Source organism: Numida meleagris, chromosome 3 (assembly GCF_002078875.1).
Source record: "Numida meleagris isolate 19003 breed g44 Domestic line chromosome 3, NumMel1.0, whole genome shotgun sequence".
NCBI classification, from domain to species: domain Eukaryota; kingdom Metazoa; phylum Chordata; class Aves; order Galliformes; family Numididae; genus Numida; species Numida meleagris.
In genome coordinates, this window is record NC_034411.1 from 30887681 (window position 1) to 30909567 (window position 21887).

Below are 21887 nucleotides of genomic sequence, written 5' to 3' on the forward strand. Positions count from 1 at the left end.
ACGCCATGTTTGGTGGGGCGGGAGCCATGTTGGGTGGGTCTGGCGCCATGTTTGGTGGGGCGGGCGCTGGGCGTCAGGGAGCAAAGGAGAGCCCCCCAGCGGCCGGGTCAGCGGGGCTTTTCTCCTCTATCGCAGAACCCGCCCAGAGGACGGAGGCAGCGCTGCGGGGAGGGGGCAAAGCCGGCGGTGAGAGCTGTCCCTGGCCTAACTCCCCGCTTCGCTGAGAGGATGTCACACGCACCGCCCTCGCCCCGCGGCACAGCCTGGCAGCAGCCGCAGCGCCTCAGCGAGACGGGGGCGGGCACCAGGCCCCGCGGCTGGCGGGGGAGCGGCCGTGTTTGGAAACAATGTGGCCGCAGCGCCATTGGGCGCAGCCTGCCACAGGCAGCGGGGGGGCGGTGCCGGAAGCGTGGAAGTTGACATACGCGGGCCGAGCATCGCCTTCCCCGGTGGGGCGGCGGCGAAATTAGGAGGCGTGCTGCTGTTGGTGGGGACAAACGGGGGTCAAAACGCTCGGCACACATTCGCACCCCGAGCCGCCTGCTTTCGCTGTGAGCCCCCGTCGCACGAGGTTGCGGTGTCTGCGTGAATAGTTTCGTGCGCGATGCTGCTTCTCTGCCTGTATTGGGTATTTCTGGTGCCAGAAATGTTTAAAAGCGCTCCGACTTCCTGCCCCCGCTGCCAGAGCTGGCTGTCCCGGAACGGAGGGCACCGGGGGCTGTGCCCTCGAGCTGCCGGGCACCCCGGGCTCCACGGCCGCCAGGTGGCGCTGCCCGCTCGGGACTCCAACTCCCATCCGCCCTTGCGGAAGGCGTCCATAGAGGACAGCGCGGGGCGCGCCGAGGGGCACGTTGGGAGCAGCAGTTCCGAGCGAGGCGCGGCGCAGTGCGTGCTGGGAACTGTAGGCGGGCCGCGCTGCGGACTCCGTTTCCCGTGGCGCCGCGCGGCGGTTTGCTGACGGCGGGGGCCGGGGCGGCGGGGAGCCCGGGCGGGGAGAGGGTACCGCACCGGGGCGGCGGGGCCGCGCCGGCCGCCATGGATTCGCGGGTGTCGGAGCTGTTCGGGGGCTGCTGCAGGCCGACGGGCGCGGCGCTTCGCGGTCGCGGCGGGGCTGCGCCCGGCGGCGGCGGCGGCGGCTCGAAGGCGAAGAAGAAGAGCGGGCGGAGCCGGGGGGGCAAGGCCAACAACCCGCCGTACCTGCCGCCTGAGGTGAGCCAACAGCCGGCGGCCGCGGAGGGGACGCCCCGGGGCCTGTCAGGGCCGGCGGAGGGGCCCGGCGGGATGGGGAGGGGGGCGGCTTTGTGCGCGCCGGGGCCGCAGCGGGGGTGCGGGTGCGGTCGGGGCTGCGCCGGCGGGGTCTCCCCAGCTGCCAGGCTGCCGAACTCCGCTCGGCAGGTCCTAGGGATGCCCTGCCCGGCTCCTTGAGCCAATGTTTTCCTACGTGGGGATGCGGCGGGTGCTGGCAGGCTCGGAGGCGGCGTTCTTGTTGTTGGTATTTGCCTCCTGCAGCAGGAAAAACAGACGGTGTTACTTGAAGGGTGTGTTGGTTAGTTCAGAAGGTTGGCACAGCTCTGAGGAAACTGCTGCTGTGGATGGAGAGCGTTATTACATTGTCCCGGAGAAGATTGTTCAGCCCCACTGGGCGAGCTCTCAGTCGGTTATCCAAGTCTGTGCTGGGAGGGGGCAGCCCCCCCACAAGGTTGTGGCTCCTGTCGAGGAGGGAACACGCTGCTCAGCTATGTGAGACCCTCTCCGCGGGCAGGATTGTCCCCTGCAGCTGCAGTTCAGTTTTGGTTCCCTTCAGCTGGAGGCTGCACAGCCCCTGTGGTTTCAGCACGGCTTCCTGACCTTGCCCACCCTGTGCAGGGTGTAGTCCGGACAATCTAGTGTGTTGCTTTTCTCTAGCCTCAGCTGCCTCAGAAGAGACCTACCCCCTTGTTTAGGGGGCAGCACAGAATGTGAACATGATGTTTTTCTTAAATGGCAAGAGAGTAAAACCTCCTGCACGTACCCTTCCCTCGCTGCATAGCTCCGCTGCCCAAGCGCCGAGCTGGCAGCTCAGAACTTCCCTCTGTTGGCCTTCCGCCACCATAAGCTCCGCTGTGGTTAGAAGCTCAGCTAGAAGGCAGGGAGAGGGCTGTTGCCTCTCTTGACACGCAAATTGGTGTCCAGAGGAGAAGGAAGTGCTTGGAGTTGGAAGCTCAGCTTAGTCTGCCAGAGTACTTGGCTTCTTGCAGGCTCCAGCCCTTTCTCAGCGGTCCTTAGACCAACTCAGTGCAAAAGTTACTTCAGTTTTGACTATATGTTCTCTTTGGAAGTTGGAGCCTGTTGTGGTTGATGAGTTTATGGGCCTTTCTGGTTTAGGCTCTAATACAGCCTCGTCTGTCTTCAGCCCTTCTTGGGGAAATTCTGAGAACATTATGCGCTTGTAGTCTTGATCACATGTGGTTCTCCAGCCCAGTCACCAGTTTGCTACATTGCAAAGGAGTCCACAATTTGCACTGTAGCAAATTTTTATGTCTGTAGTCCTTCTCTCTTACAGGGTAGTTATGTAAGGGTATGGAAAGGAGTAATGGAAAAATAATTGGGTGAGGGAGAGGATGTCAATGCATGGGAGAAGAAACAGCGACATTTGTTCCCCTTCCCTTGTTTGTGTGTGTACTAGGTGGACAGAAGGTGCTGGACATGGTGGGAACGGGATAGTGTGGTTTGCAGTGAGGGATGTGCCTTTTTTTTTTTTTTTTTTTTTGAAACTGGAACTCTCTGTGACTGGCCCTCTTTTTGGAGGACAATTAAAAAAAAAAAAGGTAGTATTACCCCCTTGTGTCACACTCTAGTTTTATCTCTTGTTTTTCACAATATGTGACACAAACAGCAAAAACAAGCCTAAAGTAAGTTCTAGTTGTGTGTAGGAATGAACAGCAGAATGAGCTGTAACCTAACACAGTGTATTTCTGCGGTTTTCCCTCTCTAAAATGGTCAGTACAAGCTGTAGAGTATCCTTTTTAGCTGATGCCTGTAGAAGTCCCTGTGGGCACAGCATCTAACCCTTCTGTTTTGTTTTGTTCTGTTCTCTGACCAGGCAGAAGATGGTAACATCGAGTACAAGGTGAGCCTTTTGTGGGTGTAGGAGGGTTTCTTCCCAGAGAGTTGTCTTGCAGCGAGTAACTTCAAGAAAGACAGTGTATGGGGAACATGCCCGTGGGGACAGAAAAGCAGACACTGTACTAAGGAAGGAGCAATTGGTCATCTTCTGAGTGCCTAGAGATATCCAGTACGCTGAGCAGGAAGAGTTCGATCTCATCACTCATTTTAGGAATTTGTTTTAGGAGACAGGACCTACTGGTTTTCATGAAATCTTCATATTGATAGAGAGCTGGAGGTGTCCCTGATAATCATTTATCACTCAGTTTGTGGCTGTTCTGCCAATCATGCTTACTTGGCTCATTTATCACAAATAGGTCCCATGGCAGTGCCTTTTATCCCCACAGCAGGCAGGGTGCAGATCCTTTTGGGACGCTGCAGGAACACTCTGCTACCATATGCACGTATCTCTGTGAAACACTTTTTCGCCCATCCCATGGTTTCTGTTTAGATACTGACACGGGGTGTGTTTTCCAGAGGTGGGTCAGAGCTGGGGGCATTGCTTCACAGTGTTGATTTAGAGAGGTGCTGGCTTGGGCACTGGGATCGCCTCCAGGCTGTGACTATAACTCCCCCCTCTGTTAAACAGCTAAAGCTAGTGAATCCCTCGCAATACCGCTTTGAGCACCTAGTGACACAGATGAAGTGGCGACTACAGGAAGGCCGCGGTGAGGCTGTCTACCAGATTGGTGTGGAGGACAACGGGCTGCTGGTGGGCCTCTCGGAGGAGGAGATGCGTGCCTCGCTCAAGACGCTGCGCCGTATGGCAGAGAAGTATGTGTTCGCTTTTGACTGAGGGACCTGCAGGCATCAGCAACCTCTGGTACAGAGAGACTTGGCTTCAGGAGTTCCCAGAGGAGCTGGTGGCACCACTCCACAGTGCTTGTGTATGACTGAAATTTTCTTATCGTGACGGTCTAGAAATAGGAATGGAGCTAGAGGACTTCTGGCTTACAGCCTGAGTCTGCTGCCCTGCTATATCTAGTTTTTGTCCCATTCACTTTGTCAGTTCTGATTCTAGGTGTGCAAGGGCTGCTGAGTGCAAGCATGTGTGTCTCACTTTTCCCTTTTGTGTTTGTGGCAGGGTTGGAGCTGACATTACGGTGCTGCGAGAGAGGGAGGTGGATTATGACAGTGATGTTCCAAGGAAGATAACGGAAGTGCTCGTCCGAAAGGTGCCTGACAACCAGCAGGTAGGAACCTGTGGCCTGGCCATCCTCTCTTGGAAGAGATGTGCAGCCTTCGTAGAAGAAACTTACTTTTGGGATGGGAGTCCAAGCCCTAGAGGCAGTCTGGTCTAGATTGTCTCATAGTAGGTGCTTTAAAGAGCTGCCAGGAGGAGGCTTTGAGGACAATGCTTTTTATCTCCAAGATTGCGGTTGTGGTGCATACCAGTAGGAGAGATTTCCTTGATCAGAGGTGAGAACCTATTTCACTTCTGCAGCAACAGTTGTGATGCAACCCTGTGTGCAAACAAAGAAGAATTTAGACTTCCTGCTGATGTGTCGTATGACAACACAATAAAGTATATCACAGCTCCTAGACTATGATTTGCCATGAGCAAGAGCAGAATATGAACAAGAATATGCTGCAGTGTCTGCTGTGGAAGGAAACTCTCTGGGGCACATCTCTGCTGCTGTGTAGCCTTCATACGGGCCCAATGGAGCAGCAGTTAGGTTTAATGATTTCTTTGCTCCTTTTCCTGTAGTTCTTAGACCTGCGAGTAGCTGTGCTGGGGAATGTGGACTCAGGGAAGTCAACTCTGTTGGGTGTCCTAACTCAAGGGGAGCTGGACAACGGACGGGGCCGAGCACGCCTCAACCTCTTCCGACATCTCCATGAAATCCAGTCAGGAAGAACATCGAGCATCAGTTTTGAAATTCTCGGTTTCAACAGCAAAGGAGAGGTGAGGAGGGGGCTGCTGAACTCAGATGGAGGTAGTTGGGAGGGTGGAGAAGAATAGAATTACCTTCCTGTTACAGTACTGAGGGAAATACGATGGAAGAGAGGCAGTGCAGCTCTGTGTCCCCTTACCTGAACCTGAACGCTGCTTGTGTCCATCTGCAACAGACATGGTTTCTTGCATCTGTGATCTCTCTTCGCTAATTCTGATGTCAGAGTGGACCGAGAAGAGCTGGCTCTTCCTTCACTTGCCTGCTGGGGCTCCTTTTCTCACCAAGTCCTCCTGTTCCTCAGGTGGTAAATTACAGTGACTCCCGAACGGCAGAAGAGATCTGTGAGAGTTCCTCCAAGATGATCACTTTCATTGACTTGGCTGGCCACCACAAGTATCTGAAAACAACCATCTTTGGCCTCACCAGCTACTGCCCAGATTTTGCTATGCTAGTGGTTAGTGCCAACACTGGCATTGGTGAGTGTTACACTGCCTGCACTGGCTGAGAGTAAAATACAAAAAGAAATGGGGGAGCAAGTTGTCAGAAGAAAATAATAGTCTGCAAGTCCTTTCTGATTTCTTGTAGGCCAACACCTGTAAGTGCCTGGGAGGGAAGCAGAGCTGGGTTACTAGCTGTAGACCATGTTAAACAGTGCTTTGGATAGAGACTTTGGAATTTAAGGCTGTGTTTGTCAGGAAAAAAAAAAGACTTTTATGTATTCTTAGGGGTGCTGAATCCTGCAACCTAGTGAAAAGGCAGCTGGAGTTCTTCTGTATCTTTCTGTGACGATTTTGTCGTCGTTAAGGAGGAAAACTACTGCATCCTTCTGAAGCAAGGAGATCAGTTACAATAATTCTGGGTTCTATTTTTCTGGAATGCTCTTGTTTTTTGTTTAAAAGAATAATTTTGCTTTTTCATTGCCCGATGAACTAGCAGTTGGGATGAAATTTCTAGGGTAGGCCCAGGGGAAGGCCAGGAGATGTAGCTTTACAAAAGTAAGCAGCAACTACACTCTGACTTGTCTCCTGCAGCGGGCACAACACGAGAGCACTTGGGCTTGGCCATGGCCCTCAAGGTCCCCTTCTTCATTGTCATCAGCAAAGTTGACTTGTGTTCAAAAGCCACTGTGGAACGGACAGTGAAGCAGCTGGAACGAATTCTGAAGCAGCCAGGCTGCAACAAGCTTCCGTTGCTTGTGACTTCAGATGATGATGCTGTTACAGCAGCACAGCAATTTGCACAGTCTCCCAAGTAAGGAACCATTCTTTTCTGCTGGGAGCAGGCAGTTCAGACCGGGCTGCTGTGTGGAGCTGGGAAAGGGTGATGACAAGGGAGGCAAGCACATCTTGAACATATGGGCTTCTCAGCAGGTTTCCTAACCTCTGCATTTTCACCTCCCAGGCCTTTTTTTCTGGGCTGTAGGGGCAGAAGATGCCAAAGGCTGTGCTTGAGTTGCTTCTCCAAGACAGAATTGCGGGTTGGCAGGGGATCAGTGCCTCATCCAGCCACTGAGTGAAGCAGGGGTTACTGCAGAGTTGTGCCTACCCCTTGTGCCCTCCCACTCTGACCATTTATCATTGTAGTCTCTGGACTCGGTAGATTCAGAATCTCAGCCACCTTTTGTAGTTGCAGTCTGGCCTTCTGCTTACTCCTGTCTGTTTGTCTCTGACAGCATCACCCCAATCTTCACACTGTCCAGTGTTTCTGGGGAGAACCTGGATCTTGTGAAAGTCTTTCTCAACATCCTTCCTCCACTGACCAACAGTAAAGAGCAGGAGGAGCTAATGCAACAACTCACAGAGTTTCAGGTATGGAAGGGTAGTTTGGCTCCAGTTCTCTTAGTGCACTCGTTGCTTTGATGTGTAACAAACACCTGTGGATTCTAGACAAAACAGGGAGAGATGGGGTAAACTGCTGGACTACTGGGAGATGTCCAAGTGAAGAAAGAACTGGTTTCTTGAAAAAGGCTTGTTAGGCTGGGCTGCATCCTAACCAAGGGATGCCCACTTCAGTGAGGAGGTTGTTTCTCTGGTTGCTACTTAAAAGGCAAAGGTTCCTCTAACGGGAATGTTGTGGGAGCTAATGAAAGCTCACAGATGGTATCTGATTCTACGTGGGGTGGGCAGCTTGTTCTCACTCTGGAGTGTTATTTCACAGCTGTCTGAGCAGCTCGTTCTTGTTGCCTTCTTGCAGGTCGACGAAATTTATACTGTGCCAGAAGTGGGAACTGTTGTGGGAGGAACTCTGTCAAGGTAAGGGAACGGGCAGACAAGTGTGATTGTGAATGGTTGCTGGAGTTCCCCCAGGGTTAGAGTTACCTGCTGCAGATGGAAGCAGTGCAAGTTTTATCCCTATCTATGCCAGAAAAGAGAACCAAGAGAGGATGGAGGACTGCAGAGTGCTAGGAGGTGTCATGAGCAGATTTTTGCTCGTGCCATGGCAAGCAGGGAATCTGCTCTAAAGTTGCTAGATAAGAATGTGACCTGTGGTGTGCTGGTAGATGAAAGCATGCTGGGAACGGAGTCAGCAGAAATTAGCCAGGATGCTAAGGTGTTGTATTCCTTCTTCCTCAAGCAGGATGAGGAAGTGTAGAAGGCAAGTCCTCTGCTCCCAGCAGAAGTTAACTGCATGCTGCCCTATGAAGAAAGCAGCTGTCCTTCAGCTTTCAGGAATGATGAGCGCAGCTTGGCTACATTCACACAAGTGCCAATTGCATACTCACCAGCAGAAATGAGCAGAGCACTGGGAGGGAGTGTCCCCTGTCCAAGGGATTCTTGGTATTTGAGGAGTGATAGTGGCTTTTGCTCCTCCTGTAGAAAGTCCCTGTTCCCACCAGTGTTACATTCCTGTTAGCTGGTCACACGCCTGGGTAAGAATCCAAAGAAACTCACCTCCTTGGCCCTAGAGAGTTTGTGCAGGTTGATCTCGGAGAGTACAAATTCCTCCTTGTCTCCTGATGAACTCTGTCCTGCTGTTGTGCCTTGGGCAGTGGGATCTGCCGAGAAGGGGAGAACCTGGTGGTTGGTCCCACTGATGATGGGAAGTTCCTCCGGCTGAAAGTGTGCAGTATCCAGCGCAACCGCTCAGCCTGCCGTGTGCTGCGGGCTGGCCAGGCAGCCACGCTGGCCCTCGGACCCTTTGACCGCTCCCTGCTGCGGAAGGTGAGTCCTGCTGTTGCCAGCTTCCTTGCTGGTCCAGCGAGTGGGACTGGAGGCTTCCCTGGGGATCCTCCATTGGCAGAGTGGGAATGAAGTAGACATGTTTACAGAAAGCTTGTCGAAAGGGAAGGAAGTTGCCAGGGTGTGAAGTGTGATGAGTACTGGACTGAGAATGGGGTGCAAGTCCAAGTTCCTGAGTGGAGGCATGTTTGTGGTTTTGAGTGCTGTTCAGAAGCAGGAGGATTGGCCTTAAGTAGTCTGAGCTTTTGGTTATTGTGCAGGGCATGGTCATGGTGAGCCCAGAAATGAACCCTACCATCTGCTCAGTGTTTGAAGCCGAGATTGTGCTGTTGTTCCATGCCACAACTTTCCGGAAGGGATTTCAGGTGACGGTACACGTGGGGAACGTGCGGCAGACAGCTGTCGTAGAGAAGATCCACGGAAAGGTAAGTCATGGAAGGGAAAGGGAGAAAGATGGAACTCTCTGGGGACGTGCTGGTATTCCACTGTGCCCTCTTCTAAAGCTATGGGCTACTGGTATCTTGAGTACCTGTCTCCCTTTCTAAGAGCACACTTCACTCCTTTATCCTTCCCATTTGGTTGATATTTTCTCCTCACAAAACAAGCAGTATCGCAGACTACAGCAAGACTGTGAGGGGGGATGAGCTTTTCATTCTCCAGAGCTTGTGTTCTCCTGTCTCCCCCTGTGCAAACAATAATGGGAAGGACTTGAGCCACCTGGTCTGAAGGAGTCAACCTGCTCATTGGCTTCATCATCTTAGCGTCCACATGCACGTCTCTTGTATGCATTGATGGAGCAGATAGGTCTAAGCTGTCCCTTTTTTCTCTTCAGGATAAGCTGCGGACAGGAGAGAAGGCTGTTGTGTGTTTCAGATTCATCAAGCATCCTGAGTACTTGAAGATTGGAGCCAAGCTGCTTTTCCGAGAAGGAGTCACCAAAGGCATTGGGCATGTCACTGACCTCCAAGCCATCACCACCAAAGAAAATGGCCTGGAGGAGTCCCTAGGGCCTGGACAGCTGAGCTTCTGACTACCACTACATCAGAGAGATCTCTGCTCACCAGCAACCAGGGAGAAGGATGAAAGCTCCCGTGGGTCTCTGAGTGACGCCTGGAGCTGCTGCTGTCCCATTCTAGCAAGGATGTCCCTCCTCCGTACTGTGAGATGGAGCCTCTGAGAGTTTCTCGCGTTCAGTGCCGTACATGAGGAAAGATAAGCACGTTCTCCACATTGCCCACTGCTTTTGTCATCCTGCCTTCCTTCAGAATAGATTGGAGGCAACCACTGGCCTGGGCAGGCAAGTTGTGGCTTTGTTCACTGTTAGAAAATTACTGTTTGGGAGGAGCAGAAGCCTTGGAGCCAGGTAGTGAAGGGATGTTTTTCCACCTGTGAAACAAGACCTGGTCCCATTCCAGCTCTCTGAGCACTGGGTTGATGCAGTCCTGCAGCACATGCCTCCAGGCAGGGGATGGCAGAGGCCCTGCTGCCTGCAGCAGGAACTTGGTTGAACCTATCAAAATGCGTTCAGGACACTTTTAAACTGTTTTAACCTTGGTTGGCTTTAATCTGCTGTGTGTCATGTGTATGTTGGTTTTGCATTACTCCAGTCTGAGTGTCTTACTGTTGGACAAGTGTCCTGTCCTGTTCCCCATGTGCATGTACACACTCCTTCAGCATCCCACGTTGTGAGTTTTGGGAAGCTGTGGCTGCTCGGCGTGGCACAGCCTCCTGGCATTACAGCGCGAAGGCAGAGTTTGCACTTGCAAAGAGCTCCTTGCAGCAGCAGAGCAGGAGCTGTTTTGTGGATCAGAGCAGAACCTGGGCCTGTGCTGGCATGGCCAGATTGTTTCATGGCTGTTCAGCTACAGGTGAAGTCTACACGCTGGCAGCAGTGGCCTGCAGTGAGCTCCCTGGTTTGGCGGTTCCAGGGCCCAGCCCACCTTTCTCCTCACGCTTGCCTTAATGTGAGGACAGGCCACATTACTAACACAAAACAAGGTGACTTCTGTTGTCTAGATGTGATTTGAAAGTGGCGTGACTTTATTTTTCTTCTCAAGGAAGACTTTTTCTTTCCCCTGCCACTGGGGTGTGTTGTGAGAGGAAGGCTGGTGTTGCCAGCAAGGACTCTGCACAAGAAGTGGAGCGCTCTCATTTCCCACTTGCTGTTGTGTGGCTGCCGTGTGTGACAGCTCCTCCAGGCCCCTCAGGGGCTGCTGAGCTGTACGTGGGCTTTTGGTTTTCTCATTGACTGTCAGACCAAAAAAAGAGTGAGCCATGAGCAACAGTCCTTCAGCCAACTTTGTCACATGGCACGTAGCTCACCAGCTCTGACAGGGCCTGCAATAGCACACAAACACCCAAAGAGCCCTTCTGCCCTCCTGAAAGCAAGTTCTGGTTTTGGGCTGCTGGCACAGGCAGTGCACGCAGGGCTGGGTGGCCCGTGCTGCTGGTCTGTGGACAGTATAGTACGTGGTGAGACGAAGGATGCCAGCATTGCGGAGTGCGTGCTGGGGCAGGGGGAGGCTGGTGAAATGGCGATGAATATGAAGGGACTCAAGAAGCAGCTCAGTAGTGACAGAAGCAAGCACTGCCTGCCCGTTGGGAGGAGCACTGACGTGCCTGTAAGTCAGCCCAGCAGGGAGACCCCAGCTGCTAGGTCAGGGTCCTTGGCAGGGATCACAGGTCTTTCAGCCATGCCTGAGAGAAGGATGGGCCCCAGCTACCAGCAGGCCCTTCCCTTTGGTGCTCATGGCTCACTAAGAAAGCTGCCCTAGGGTGGGGAACATGATGCCAGCTGTTGGCAGCGGCCCTAGCGTCTTCCACACCAAAGCAGGCATGGGGTTCTCTAACCCTCTCTGAGATGGCTGATGGCTGGTCTCATCTTGTCCCTGCCAGCTGTGGCATGACTGCTCTTGGTGCCACGCACTTCATAATTGCTGTTTTGTTGTCTTGAAATTTTCTAATGCTGGGGCTTTTCCCTGTTCCCTGAGTGTCTATAAATAAATGTACAGAATAAAGATGTTTTATGGAGATTGCTGGCTGAGTTGTCTAGCGAGTGAGGGTGGAGCTGGGCTTTTGCCCTGCTGCCCTTGAGCTGGGTCATGGCTGGACATGGCTGCCCTTCACCCTGCATCCTGCATTCAGTCCTATAAATACCATCCCAGGGCGTGGAAGGAATGCATGCGTGCTGCTGTTTACAGCCTCGCTCTCCCAACTTATCTGAGCAAGCCTGAGGTGACAGGCAGCCACGTCACCCTGAGCACAGCACTTCTGGCTGCTAGGGGCCGGACTGAGTGTGGCTGGGACTTCCTCACTGTCACAAGTTGCCCTGGAGCTTAATTAAACAGATGCATTCTAGGGCACAGACCTAACTGGTGGCTTGCTTTTAAAATAGCTTCAACCTTATCAAGGGGTTTGCAGCTGCTGTGATCTCTTGAGAATGCGTTGTTCCCTTGGGACAGGAGGCAGAAGGGCTTCCCCGTGGAGGTGATGCGTGTCACTGAGTGGCTGCGTGTCCTCAGCTTGTTTTTGTGACCGGCAGCAGCACCTGCTAAGGCCGGTCCTGCCAGACACTTAGGAAATGAGGTGTGCTGCTGTCAGAGGACCGTGAGGCAACCCTGCCAGACTGGTTGCTATTTCTCTTTATGTGAGGACTTAAGGAAATTTGTCGCTTTGCGAGGTGACGGCTGTCATTAATGGGAGGGACTCTGTAATTCCTTCCTCTGCTCACTGCCAGCAGAGCTTGTTGCGCACACCAGCACCAGCTTTGCCTTGTGCTTCTCAACATCTTGCAACTGGCATGCAACGTACTAGACCGCCGCTGACAGCATTGTGGCAGCTTCCTCGCATACGGGAGAATGTTGGCTGGTAGAAGAGCAGCTCGACAGCTGGAAGTAGGATGGTGCTGCTCAGAAATGAAAGGGAAACAGCACATGCAACTACGGCTGTACTTTGCATCATTCTCTGCTGCCTGAGAGGCTCTCCCCTTGCTCTGGGAGGAAAGAGCTGCAGCTGATGAAACCCTCAGCAAAGTATGCAAAGTGCTTCCAGGCCCCACCCAGCACTGCTTTTGACGTGGCATGTTCCCTCCCACTGCCCCAGAGCTGGGCTCCATCAGCAGCAGCCACACTTCTGGGAGAGGTCCAGGGGCCTCAGGTACTGCAGCATGGAGCTGAGCCCATCTCCTGCCCTGACGGAGGTTCTCCTGTCAGTGCCTGCTGTTTTGTAGTGTGCTTTCTCAGCTCTGTAGTCATTTGGGTTAGTTGACATTAGCAGTGTTTCTTGTGCACTCTAGAGCTGGTGATGAGCATTGTGCACAATGTGCACAGTGGACTGCAATACAGTTGCCAAACTGTATATAAAGAAACCACTTTGGTAGAAGAAATAATCTATGGAAAAAAAAATCCATTTTAGTGTTTGGGAGGAAAAAAAAAAAAAAAAAAGCAGTTCCCCTTCTGGGAAGAAGGGGTGGGAAACATGACCATAGGAATAAGCTACTGTGTGTGCAGTGTGGTAAGTGCAAGGCCTGCAAATGCAGCCAGTGGTGAATATCATGAGATGAAGGGTTCACTCTAAGTGAGGGAAGAGGGGTTCAAACTTAGACTTGGCTGGATCCTCCCCAGATAAGCCACTTTGCTCCCAGTGCCTGCTTTTACAGTGCTGGGAGCCAGCATTCCCATCACAGGAAGAATAGAATTACTTACAGAGCAGTGAGGCTCCATAAATACCCATGGTAGGAGGTGTAGAGCAGAGTACGATGCATCTTCTGGTAGCATCAAGCATGTAGAGGGGCAAGGTAGTCACCACTAGACTATGCATGCAATTTGCAAAGCTGGGTACATCCAGCACCACACACTATTCATCAGTTCTAATTCCTCTTAGACTTTGATAATTTATTAGACTTCTCTGGATTAAAACCTGAAAGGCGGTATTAAAGGGTTTGTTTGTAAAAACACTGATTCTCTAAAAACTTGCAGCATCGGCTGGGTATTAAGGAGGTAAGCGCTTAAAGAAAAAATCTAAAGTTCTTGTCACGCTTTCCCGAGGTCGTTTTGCACTAGATCCTGTTGGAGTCTTAGGCCTGTTCCTCACCTTGGCAGGAGATGCAGAAGCTGCAGAGGGAACAGCTGCTAGAGCTGGTGGGGAGCTGGGCTCCAGGAAGGAGCGTTGCAGCTCCACAGCAAAGTGGTAGTCCATGTGCTCTGGGAGCTCCCACGCCAGCACATACTGGCCGCATTTCTCACAGCGTTGCTGGTCCCCTGGTGAGATGTGAGGGTGCAGGGCTTGCTCAGGAGGTGGCAAATTCTGCTCATTTCCTTCCAGAGCTGGCTCTGACTTCAGAAGGATCGCGGAGCTGGGTGGGGTTGAGGGCGTTTGTGTAGCATCAGACAGCAGCTCCTCATAGGGAGGGCTCTTGCAGGGAGAAGTAGGGCTCCCATCCCTGGGACTCTGCTTCACAGAGGCCTCCAGCTCACACTGCTCAGAGGCAAGTCCAGCACCATCACCTTCTGGGCGCTCTGGGGAGCTGGGCGCAGCTGACTGAGCACGGGTAGCAGCGGGCCGGCTGGCTAGTACCGCCTGCGACTGCTGCCTTTCTGTCACCCTTTGGAAGAACGACTCGATGGCATTAGCTGGCTTCTGTCTATGCTCTTTGCTTGGGCTCCTGAAAAATTTGACCCTAGGCCTCGCAGAAGATGTGGCCTCTGTGCTGCCAGCAGCAGTACCATCAGATGAAGTGTCGCTAGTCAGGAAGGAGGCGATGCCTGCAGAGAGGTATGTGGGAGCAGTGAACTTGCTAGCCGCGAGATGCACTGATATGAGTGGTGGAGACCTGCAACGGACAGACCAACATCAACTCAGACACCATTCTGGGAAGCAAGAAGTTTCCTGAGGTAAGGCTTTAAGCAGCATTAAACGCTCACGGGCAAGAGAGAGGGAAACTTGTGAAAGAGTCTGGATATCTGACAAGGGGTGGGAAGGATGTTTCCTGTTACCATTCGTTACGCTATCTCCAGAACACAGTCTCTCAGATGCTGCAGGCTAAGTTGGGGACAGCAGAAAGTCTCATCCCAAAACAGCATTTCCTCCCCCAGAAACAGATACTGGAGCAGGAGCAGCCAGCTGCCGGCCTAGACTTTCAGTCCACCACAAGCTGGAGTTACTGTGAGACTTCTAGTCAAAGAGGGGCCTCAGCAGCAGCCTTGTCTGAGCCTAGCACACCTAAAACTACACCCCAGCATCTACTGCAGTGCAGGAGGGAGGAAGTTATGCCGAATAGAGGAGCTGTGCACCCTAGTTTTTCTTCTTGCCCCAATGGCCTCTTCCCAAAATGCATCTTTGTCCTTTTCCTGCTGGTCACACAACCCTCATTCACATCAGTCGGGTCCTAGCAGGGATGTGAACCACTTCCTCCCATACTCACCAGGCTGCCTGATGAGCCCCAGCCATGTTGCAGTTTTGAATGAGGGCAAAGGCATCACTGAAGATCTTCTGGGCATCATAGCGGGTCACAGCACAGAAGCGTGACAGCCTCATGTCTCCCTGCATGCGGATGACCACCATCAGCTGCTTGGCCACTCGGTGGTTCTGCAGAGAAAAGACATAGCTGTGCTGCAGGCGACATCTACAGGGAGGAGCCAGAATGGCTGCGGAGACTGTCACACTGCCTAGAGCCCTCTCCAAGCCAGCCACCTCTCGAAGCTACGTGATAGATGGCAGCTTATCCTGCCTGGCCTGATCTCCAAGAGATGTGATACAGGACTGCAAGGACTTACACAACTGCCTCACACAGGCTGGCAAGCGTTTTGTCCTCGCTTCTCTTCAAAGGCAGCTATGTGCTGTTTCCTGGCCTTCCTGCAGCAGTGAAGCTAGCAGCTTAACCTCACCCTGGCCTGCAGTCTGCCATCTGTGAATGTAATCATATTACTTGCTCTCAAAGGTCACAGCATCAGCTAAGGGCTTGCAAGCTGCAACAGAGCAGCAGCAAGATAGGATAAGAGTGTAGCAGGTTTCAAGTCCCAGCATCCTAAAGCACAAGAGAAGGACCATCCTTAGCCTTGCAGAGTTCTGGGACAAAGTCATCTTTGCAGGCTGGACTCCTGCACACCTCTTTGCTCAGAGCACCTCAGCACTGACACGCATCCAAGGGCAGGCAGATTTCCTCCTCCCACCCCCACTGCCCTCAGCCTCTTGCAAGCAGCTCTCGGTGAACATGCACTGCGTGACTTCCTGAAGGCCCGGCCTCCACAGGCACAGCAGGAAGGACGCTGTCTCTGTGCCCCTCCTTACCTGACTCCTGTCCTTGATCAGTCTGGATTCCAGCTCCAAGGCCAGCTGCAGCAGCCAGTGTTGCACCTGGATAAAAGAGTAACAAACAGGTCTGGGCCCATGCTCACAGCACTGCTGCCAGGCCAGAGCAATTCTACAGATGCTGAGGAACACTGGAAGGGGATCAGACTGGAATAGACACAGATTATCTCAAAGCCCAATGTCTGGAGTACTTCTGGAGGAAACGGCCCAGGCAACTCTGGAGGCAAAGCACTGCAGACACCGCTCCAATCCTACAGCATTACTACCAGACCTTGCCTAAAGGTAGCTAGGCTCCACAGCCCTGGCTCTCTTATTGCCTCTCCCCTCCTTCTTTCTTTCAGCCAGCTATCTTCCTTCTAGCAACTAGCCCTGGAAGCTTGGTACCATGAAGGCCTTTTTGCTCATGGAAATTGTGAGGTTGGACCTTTTTCTTCATGAGCTGTCAATGCAATTATGTCAATGGAATTTTTCTAGTGGCCCAAATCACTCCCTTCCACCAGACCCGTGGCTTGAGTTTTAGGGTACTATGACACAGAAAAGCAGCAGTTCTGCAAGTTAATCTCTGCTTTTGAAGTCCTTTTATTCTCCAATCTAAAAGCTGAGTTTCTTTTTGCCAGATATTGGCTTTTCCTACCTCCTTCTGTGTAGCCAAAGCTGTCTTCCCAGGGAAGTTTTTGCTGCAGCCAATGGACTGAGGCAAGTGGCGGTTCTTGACAGGCTCATCATCAATTCCTCTGCACAGATCATAGAGCCAGGACCTGAAAGCCACAGAAGAATTGTGATGAAAAGGCAGCCAATGCAGCCCCTGTGGGAATGTGTAAACACAGCGACACCCGCTGCAGAGTTTCTGCAGGTGCCAGTGGATAATTTGCTGCCCTGCATGCAGGCAGCTGTGACACCTCTGGTGCAGGCACAACAGGCTGTAGGATTTGACCCCTGCTCTGACATTAGCAGCAATGAACTGCCTCCCTTCTTACCCAAAATGCAGCAAGTGGTACATCATTACCCAGTCTTGTCTCCAAAGTGAGTCTGGAGCTCCATCTCACTGAACTGCGTCACCTGCCCGACGTACTCCACTCCCAGGATGTCTGTGATGGCAACACCAAGCTTGCCCCCCAGGTTACGGCTACAGGAAAGGAAAAAAAATAAAAATACAGCACCATGTGGAAGGCTTTGGTAAGCCTTTCTGCAGCAGCTGCCGCAAGTTCAGGGCAGCTAGAAGCAGTCAGAAGCTTGGAGGACAAAAAGGAACACTTGGTACGTAACTCTTTTGCTCATACTAGAAGGCCACATATTGGCTGAAGTGGGAATTGCTCCTTGGCTCACCCAGTTTCAGTGCCTCTCTCAGTTCCATCTTGAAAAGATAATCCTAAACTATGCCCTTGCACACTCCCTGCAGCCTATCTACATGGAGAGGACCTTCCCCCCTCACTTCTCCATCACTAGTGATACACTGAAGGCAGAGAACAGCACTGCAAGTCTGGAGACCAGGGACCCATTCCTCCAGAGCAGTAGGGCTGATAACGCTTCCCTACAAGAGACAGCATTTGCGTACAGTGTAGATGTTCAAAATGAAACTACACTTGCACTCTGGGAAAACAGCTCTGTCACTACACTGGGACACAGCTACGGTTTCCCTGCCCATGGTTGCTGCTGGCTTACACCACTGCATCCCAGCAGTCATCCTGAGCACAGCTCTTCCCAGGGAAAGCCTGTGCCAATGATGCTGGTGGGCTCTTTGGGTGCAGTTTGTTCACTAGCAGGCCTGCAGCTCCCAAGCATGGTCTGTCATGCACAGCTGTGAGGGATTCCTAGCAGGATTTCCTCTCCCTCTTTTAGATACGTTGATGAACAGTTACTGTGGATGTTGAAAGCCTTTGCTGGCTGCTGTCAATTAGCATTAGACTGCTCTGTTTTTGGCCAGGAACAGTTTCCTACCCCCAGGTCACTTTGGTCTCCTTATGCAAGCAAGGACAAAACTAACAGAAGCAAGGACCACAGTAATGAAGGCAAGCAGAGCTCACTTCCTCATAAAAAGCCTAGACTGGGGAAGTGCAGCACCAGCATTTCAAATCCGTGCTCTTGCCACATAGCAGCTCAGCCTAAGCCCCAAGCAGCACAAAAGCAGGCAGTTCCCCAGTACTCACATACTGCTGACAGGCATCTGGCTGAAGAGCTGCGGGACAGATCGTGAAGATACCAGTGTCTGGCGGTTGGGCTTGTTTAACCCACAGGCCAGTTTTGCCAGCGTCTGTAATATGGAAGAGGGTAGAAAGCTCGTTATTACAAAGCACGCTGACTTAATTTTCAAGAACTCAATGCTGCCTTAGCAGCGCTAAGGGCTGTCTTTGGAGAGGCTGCTAGGAAGGGCACAGAGGTTGCACCACTACTTGCTCCCAGGGACCACCCAGCCTGGGCCTGCTGTGTGCTGGCTGCAGGCTCTGAGAGTACTGCTGCTTCCAGACTTTGGCTCTGCAAAGGGCTGCACTCCTGCTCCAGGCAGCCTGGGAGATCTGCACCTATCACCTGCTCTGATTGGCTTCATTTTCCATCAGGCAAGCTTACTGGAGCTTCCAGAGCATCCCCATAATTCTCCCTCCAGCTATTTCTCTCACTGTGCTTGCTCCTTCATCTCCTGTTTCTATCCTGATTTTTCTCAATGTCTCTGTTTTAATCTTCTCTCCGTAAGGTCTACAGCAGCGTAATACTGCAAAAGGAAACCTGTAAAACACACAGAAATGCTAGCTCAAAAGGGATGTCCTCTCACCTATCTGCTATACTGCTTCCCCTCCCACCCTAGTCTAACACAGGATCAGAAATACACAGCTTAAATGAGTATAGCTGATTTAAAGTAGTCCAATAATTTCATCTTTCGCTGCTTCACCAGACATAACTCACCAAAGCTTTCTCCCCACAGATTAAGCTGTATCCTTGTTAACAGCCTTTTTCAAACCCTTGCTCTTTTCTAGACAAAGCAGATCCCTTTCCTTCAGCTTTTCACATCCAGTCATTTTGCAGCTGTCCAGATATTGTTATTCTTATTTCACTGGAGACTCTTCCAAGTTTAACCACGCTGTTCCTGAACTGAACTGCTGCAAGCTGAACCAGTCACTGAAGCTCTGTGGGCATAATTAGTTTACTTTTTCGGACACCTCTCTAATTAGCACATACTGCAGCAGGGTATGCCATTTGCACTCCCATTACTGACTCATTCAGCTGATTGTTCACAGTAACTCCAGGCTACTTCCTGACTTTTTGCAACTCAGCCAAAAACCTCCTTATTTTTTCCTGCAAGCCAATAAAACAGAAAGGATTTCAGTCCATTTCTGGACTTCTCCAAGCTCAGAATTTTCATCTCTAATCTCATCTCCCAAAACTCTCGCAGCCCAGGCGCTTAGCCCTACCCGTGCTTAGCGTGCACCTGTAATTCCTACAGCTGGTATCTCGTTATAGGCTTCATGGAAAGCACTGGCTCTTACTGGAACTCAGACCGATCTCCCCAGGATTCTATTTTAGACATCCCAATTTGACTGCACTTCACTAGACAGTTATTACAGACTACAGTATTTTTATTTTAGTTAGATGCAGACAGATAACCTCATTAGTGTTGTATCTTGCCAAGTTAACATCTTCTACTTATGATGAGAAGTGCATCAGAAAACCTTAAGGTTTCCCCCGTATCAGACCACTGTCAGGTGTGGTATATGGCATTAGTTTGGCACAAGTCATTCCTAGTAAAACCTCGCTGTTATCCTCCAGTGCTTCCAAGTAGCTCACTTGGTGACTTTGTATAATTTATCAGCTGGGTTCATGGTATGCTCTAACCAGTCAGCTCATTACAAAGAAAGTTGTTTCAAAACAGTCAAAACGAGAGTTTAAAGCAGGCATCCTCCATTCATGAGTTTTAGGGAACAGTGGGTGCATCCACTGAATGTTTTTTACTGACAAATTCACAGTGATGTGGAGGAAGAAGACTATCAGTTTGCTGGCACTGAGGTGAGCTGAGCTGCTTTTCCTCTTTCTGGTCAGTTGGTCTCTGCCGCCTGCTAGCCATGCTCTGGGTGATGCTCAGCCAGCCGCTGAGAGCAGCTGCACGAGCACCTCATGCACGGCAGCAGCTGCAGAAACAAACTGACTTTGATGCTGCACTTGTGGATAGTTTCCTGCTGGGCAAAATGCACTGCGGTCTACTGAGAGCCTCTAACACTTGTTTCAGCCTCTGCAAAAAAGGCTCACACTGAGCCAAGCTGGCTGTGGCAGCACCTTAGCACATTCTGCACAGCCACGTGCAGGCTTCTGACCTGGCAGTCTCTGCATTGCACTTGATACAAGAGAGACACAGTTGTTCAGAGACAGCACAGCCCATCATAATCTCCTTATTCTCCTTAAAAATAAAATGCAAGAATAGAAACTTGCTGGGAGATGCTCCTGTGATGAGCAGGAATGTTCTGTTATGGAGAGCAAAAAGGGAAGTTGAACACCCATTCCATTGGTAATTTCTATACCAACACTCTTACACATCTCGCTCAGCTTCGCGCCACAGTCCATTTACTGCTTTCAAGGTGTGCCTGTGCAGAACTAGCTCCAGTATCTGCATTTGGTTGGTGGGAGCTTAACTTGCATCTCCAGCAGAGATGAAATTTACTTCCCCTGATTTCAAAGCACCTGTTTCATCTTTATCCTTATCTCGTTTTGGTCAGAGCCTGCAGCTTTAAAGTTGTAGCGGGTAAGCCCTTTCTGCAAAGGCTGAGCTCCACGACTGCAGCATCAAAGTCAGTTTGTTTCTGCAGCTGCTGCCGTGCATGAGGTGCTCGTGCAGCTGCTCTCAGCGGCTGGCTGAGCATCACCCAGAGCATGGCTAGCAGGCGGCAGAGACCAACTGACCAGAAAGAGGAAAAGCACCTCAATGCCAGCACGCTAGTGTTTTCCTTCTTCCTCTAAGCCAGCAGGAGTTTGTGCCAGTAAAAGTCATTCTCTGGCTATAGCATTCCCCACTCATTTTCCATCTGACAGGCTTAGAAGAACACAACAGCATCTGCAGCACATTCTGGCTCAGAGAAGCGAGGCTGATGCCTCACACACGTACTTTGTTGTGAGAAATCCCAGCTGAGCACCTGAATCCAGTGGCCTTCTCTACAGCCACCCTTATTTCCTCCACAATGACTGCTCCCATGGCCAGCTGCAGGTCGGGGCAGTCGGGGTTATCGAAAGGCAGCGATGCCAGCCACTCCTGCAAGCCACGCTGCCGCAGCTCCTCTAGAGAAGGGAACGCAAAGGGGAGCCACGTGGGTGTTGGTGAGCCCACCAAAGGGACGGACAGCATCACCGAGCATCGGCAAACAGCTGCCTACATCTGCGACCGCATGCCAACAGCGAGGAAAGAAGCGAGCAGCTTAAGAGCTATATGCTAGGGGAGAACGCAGATCCCATTTACAGCGCTTTTTTTCTCGGGGGATGAAGCACACCACCCTCCGTACCAGCAGCACTACCAGCACAGCGGGAGGGGACAGCGCGGGATAGCAGAGCCGCGCCCCGCGAAGCGCCGGCCCGGCACCGGGAACCCCGCGGGGCCAGAGCCCACGTACCCTTGTCGGCGGGCTGGGGGCCGGGGCAGGGCCCGGGCTCGGGCCCGGCGGGCAGCCCTTGCACGAAGGTGGTGGGAAGCAGCTCGGCCTCCAGGGGCCGCCCCCGCAGCGCCCGCAGCCGCTCCCGCGCGCTGCCCGTCAGGTCCAGGTACGCCTCGTCGATGCTGGCCCTCTCGATGGCGGCGAAGCGCGACAGCACCTCCATCACCTCGGCGCTGGCCTCCCGGTACCTGCCGGCACAGCTCAGCCGCCGCCCGACACGCCCGACCCGGCCCGGCCCCGCCGCCGCCCGCCGCCCCCCGGCCCCGCTCACCGGGTGAGGTCAGCCTTGCCCCGCGCCTCGGGCACCCGCGCCAGCAGCAGCTCGGGGCACAGCGCCCGCGCCTCCGTCGCCCACATCCCGCGGGACACGCCGAAGGCCCGCGCCTCGTAGCTCACCGCGATGATCCTGCAACGCACCGCGGCCGTGGGCTCGGAGACAGGAGAGGAGGGGAAGGGAGGGGAGAGGAGAGCCGAGGGGCTGCGGCCGCGCCCGGCACCTACCCGCCGCCCTGCCACTGGTTGTACTGCACCACGGCGCAGGGCCGGCCGCGCAGCCGCGGGTCGAAGCGCTGCTCCACCTGCATGAAGAAGCAGTCCATGTCCACCAGGGCCACCACCCGCTCCTGCCCCCGCGACATCGTGACGACAAGAAGCGCACGGCACGGCGCTAACGGCCGCCGCCAGCCCGCCTGACTGACTGCCTGACAGACTGACTAAGGGGGCGGCCGCCGCGC

The 21887-nt window shown here is 52.8% G+C and overlaps 2 protein-coding genes across 2 annotated transcripts; one reads left to right on the forward strand and one right to left on the reverse strand.

The window, feature by feature from the left end:
- Window positions 966-11250, forward strand: GTPBP2 (GTP binding protein 2). Its single transcript, XM_021392702.1, has 12 exons — window positions 966-1209; window positions 3083-3109; window positions 3734-3918; window positions 4229-4337; window positions 4853-5050; window positions 5341-5515; window positions 6071-6290; window positions 6712-6847; window positions 7233-7291; window positions 8029-8200; window positions 8479-8643; window positions 9051-11250. The coding sequence occupies exons 1-12, from the start codon at window positions 1036-1038 to the stop codon at window positions 9246-9248; spliced, it is 1818 nt and encodes a 605-aa protein (XP_021248377.1). The 5' UTR covers window positions 966-1035; the 3' UTR covers window positions 9249-11250.
- Window positions 13084-21881, reverse strand: POLH (DNA polymerase eta). Its single transcript, XM_021392701.1, has 10 exons — window positions 21655-21881; window positions 21425-21559; window positions 21112-21341; window positions 20613-20782; window positions 17674-17777; window positions 16533-16652; window positions 16161-16284; window positions 15506-15571; window positions 14640-14803; window positions 13084-14048 (listed from the first exon to the last, which is right to left on the reverse strand). The coding sequence occupies exons 1-10, from the start codon at window positions 21789-21791 to the stop codon at window positions 13208-13210; spliced, it is 2091 nt and encodes a 696-aa protein (XP_021248376.1). The 5' UTR covers window positions 21792-21881; the 3' UTR covers window positions 13084-13207.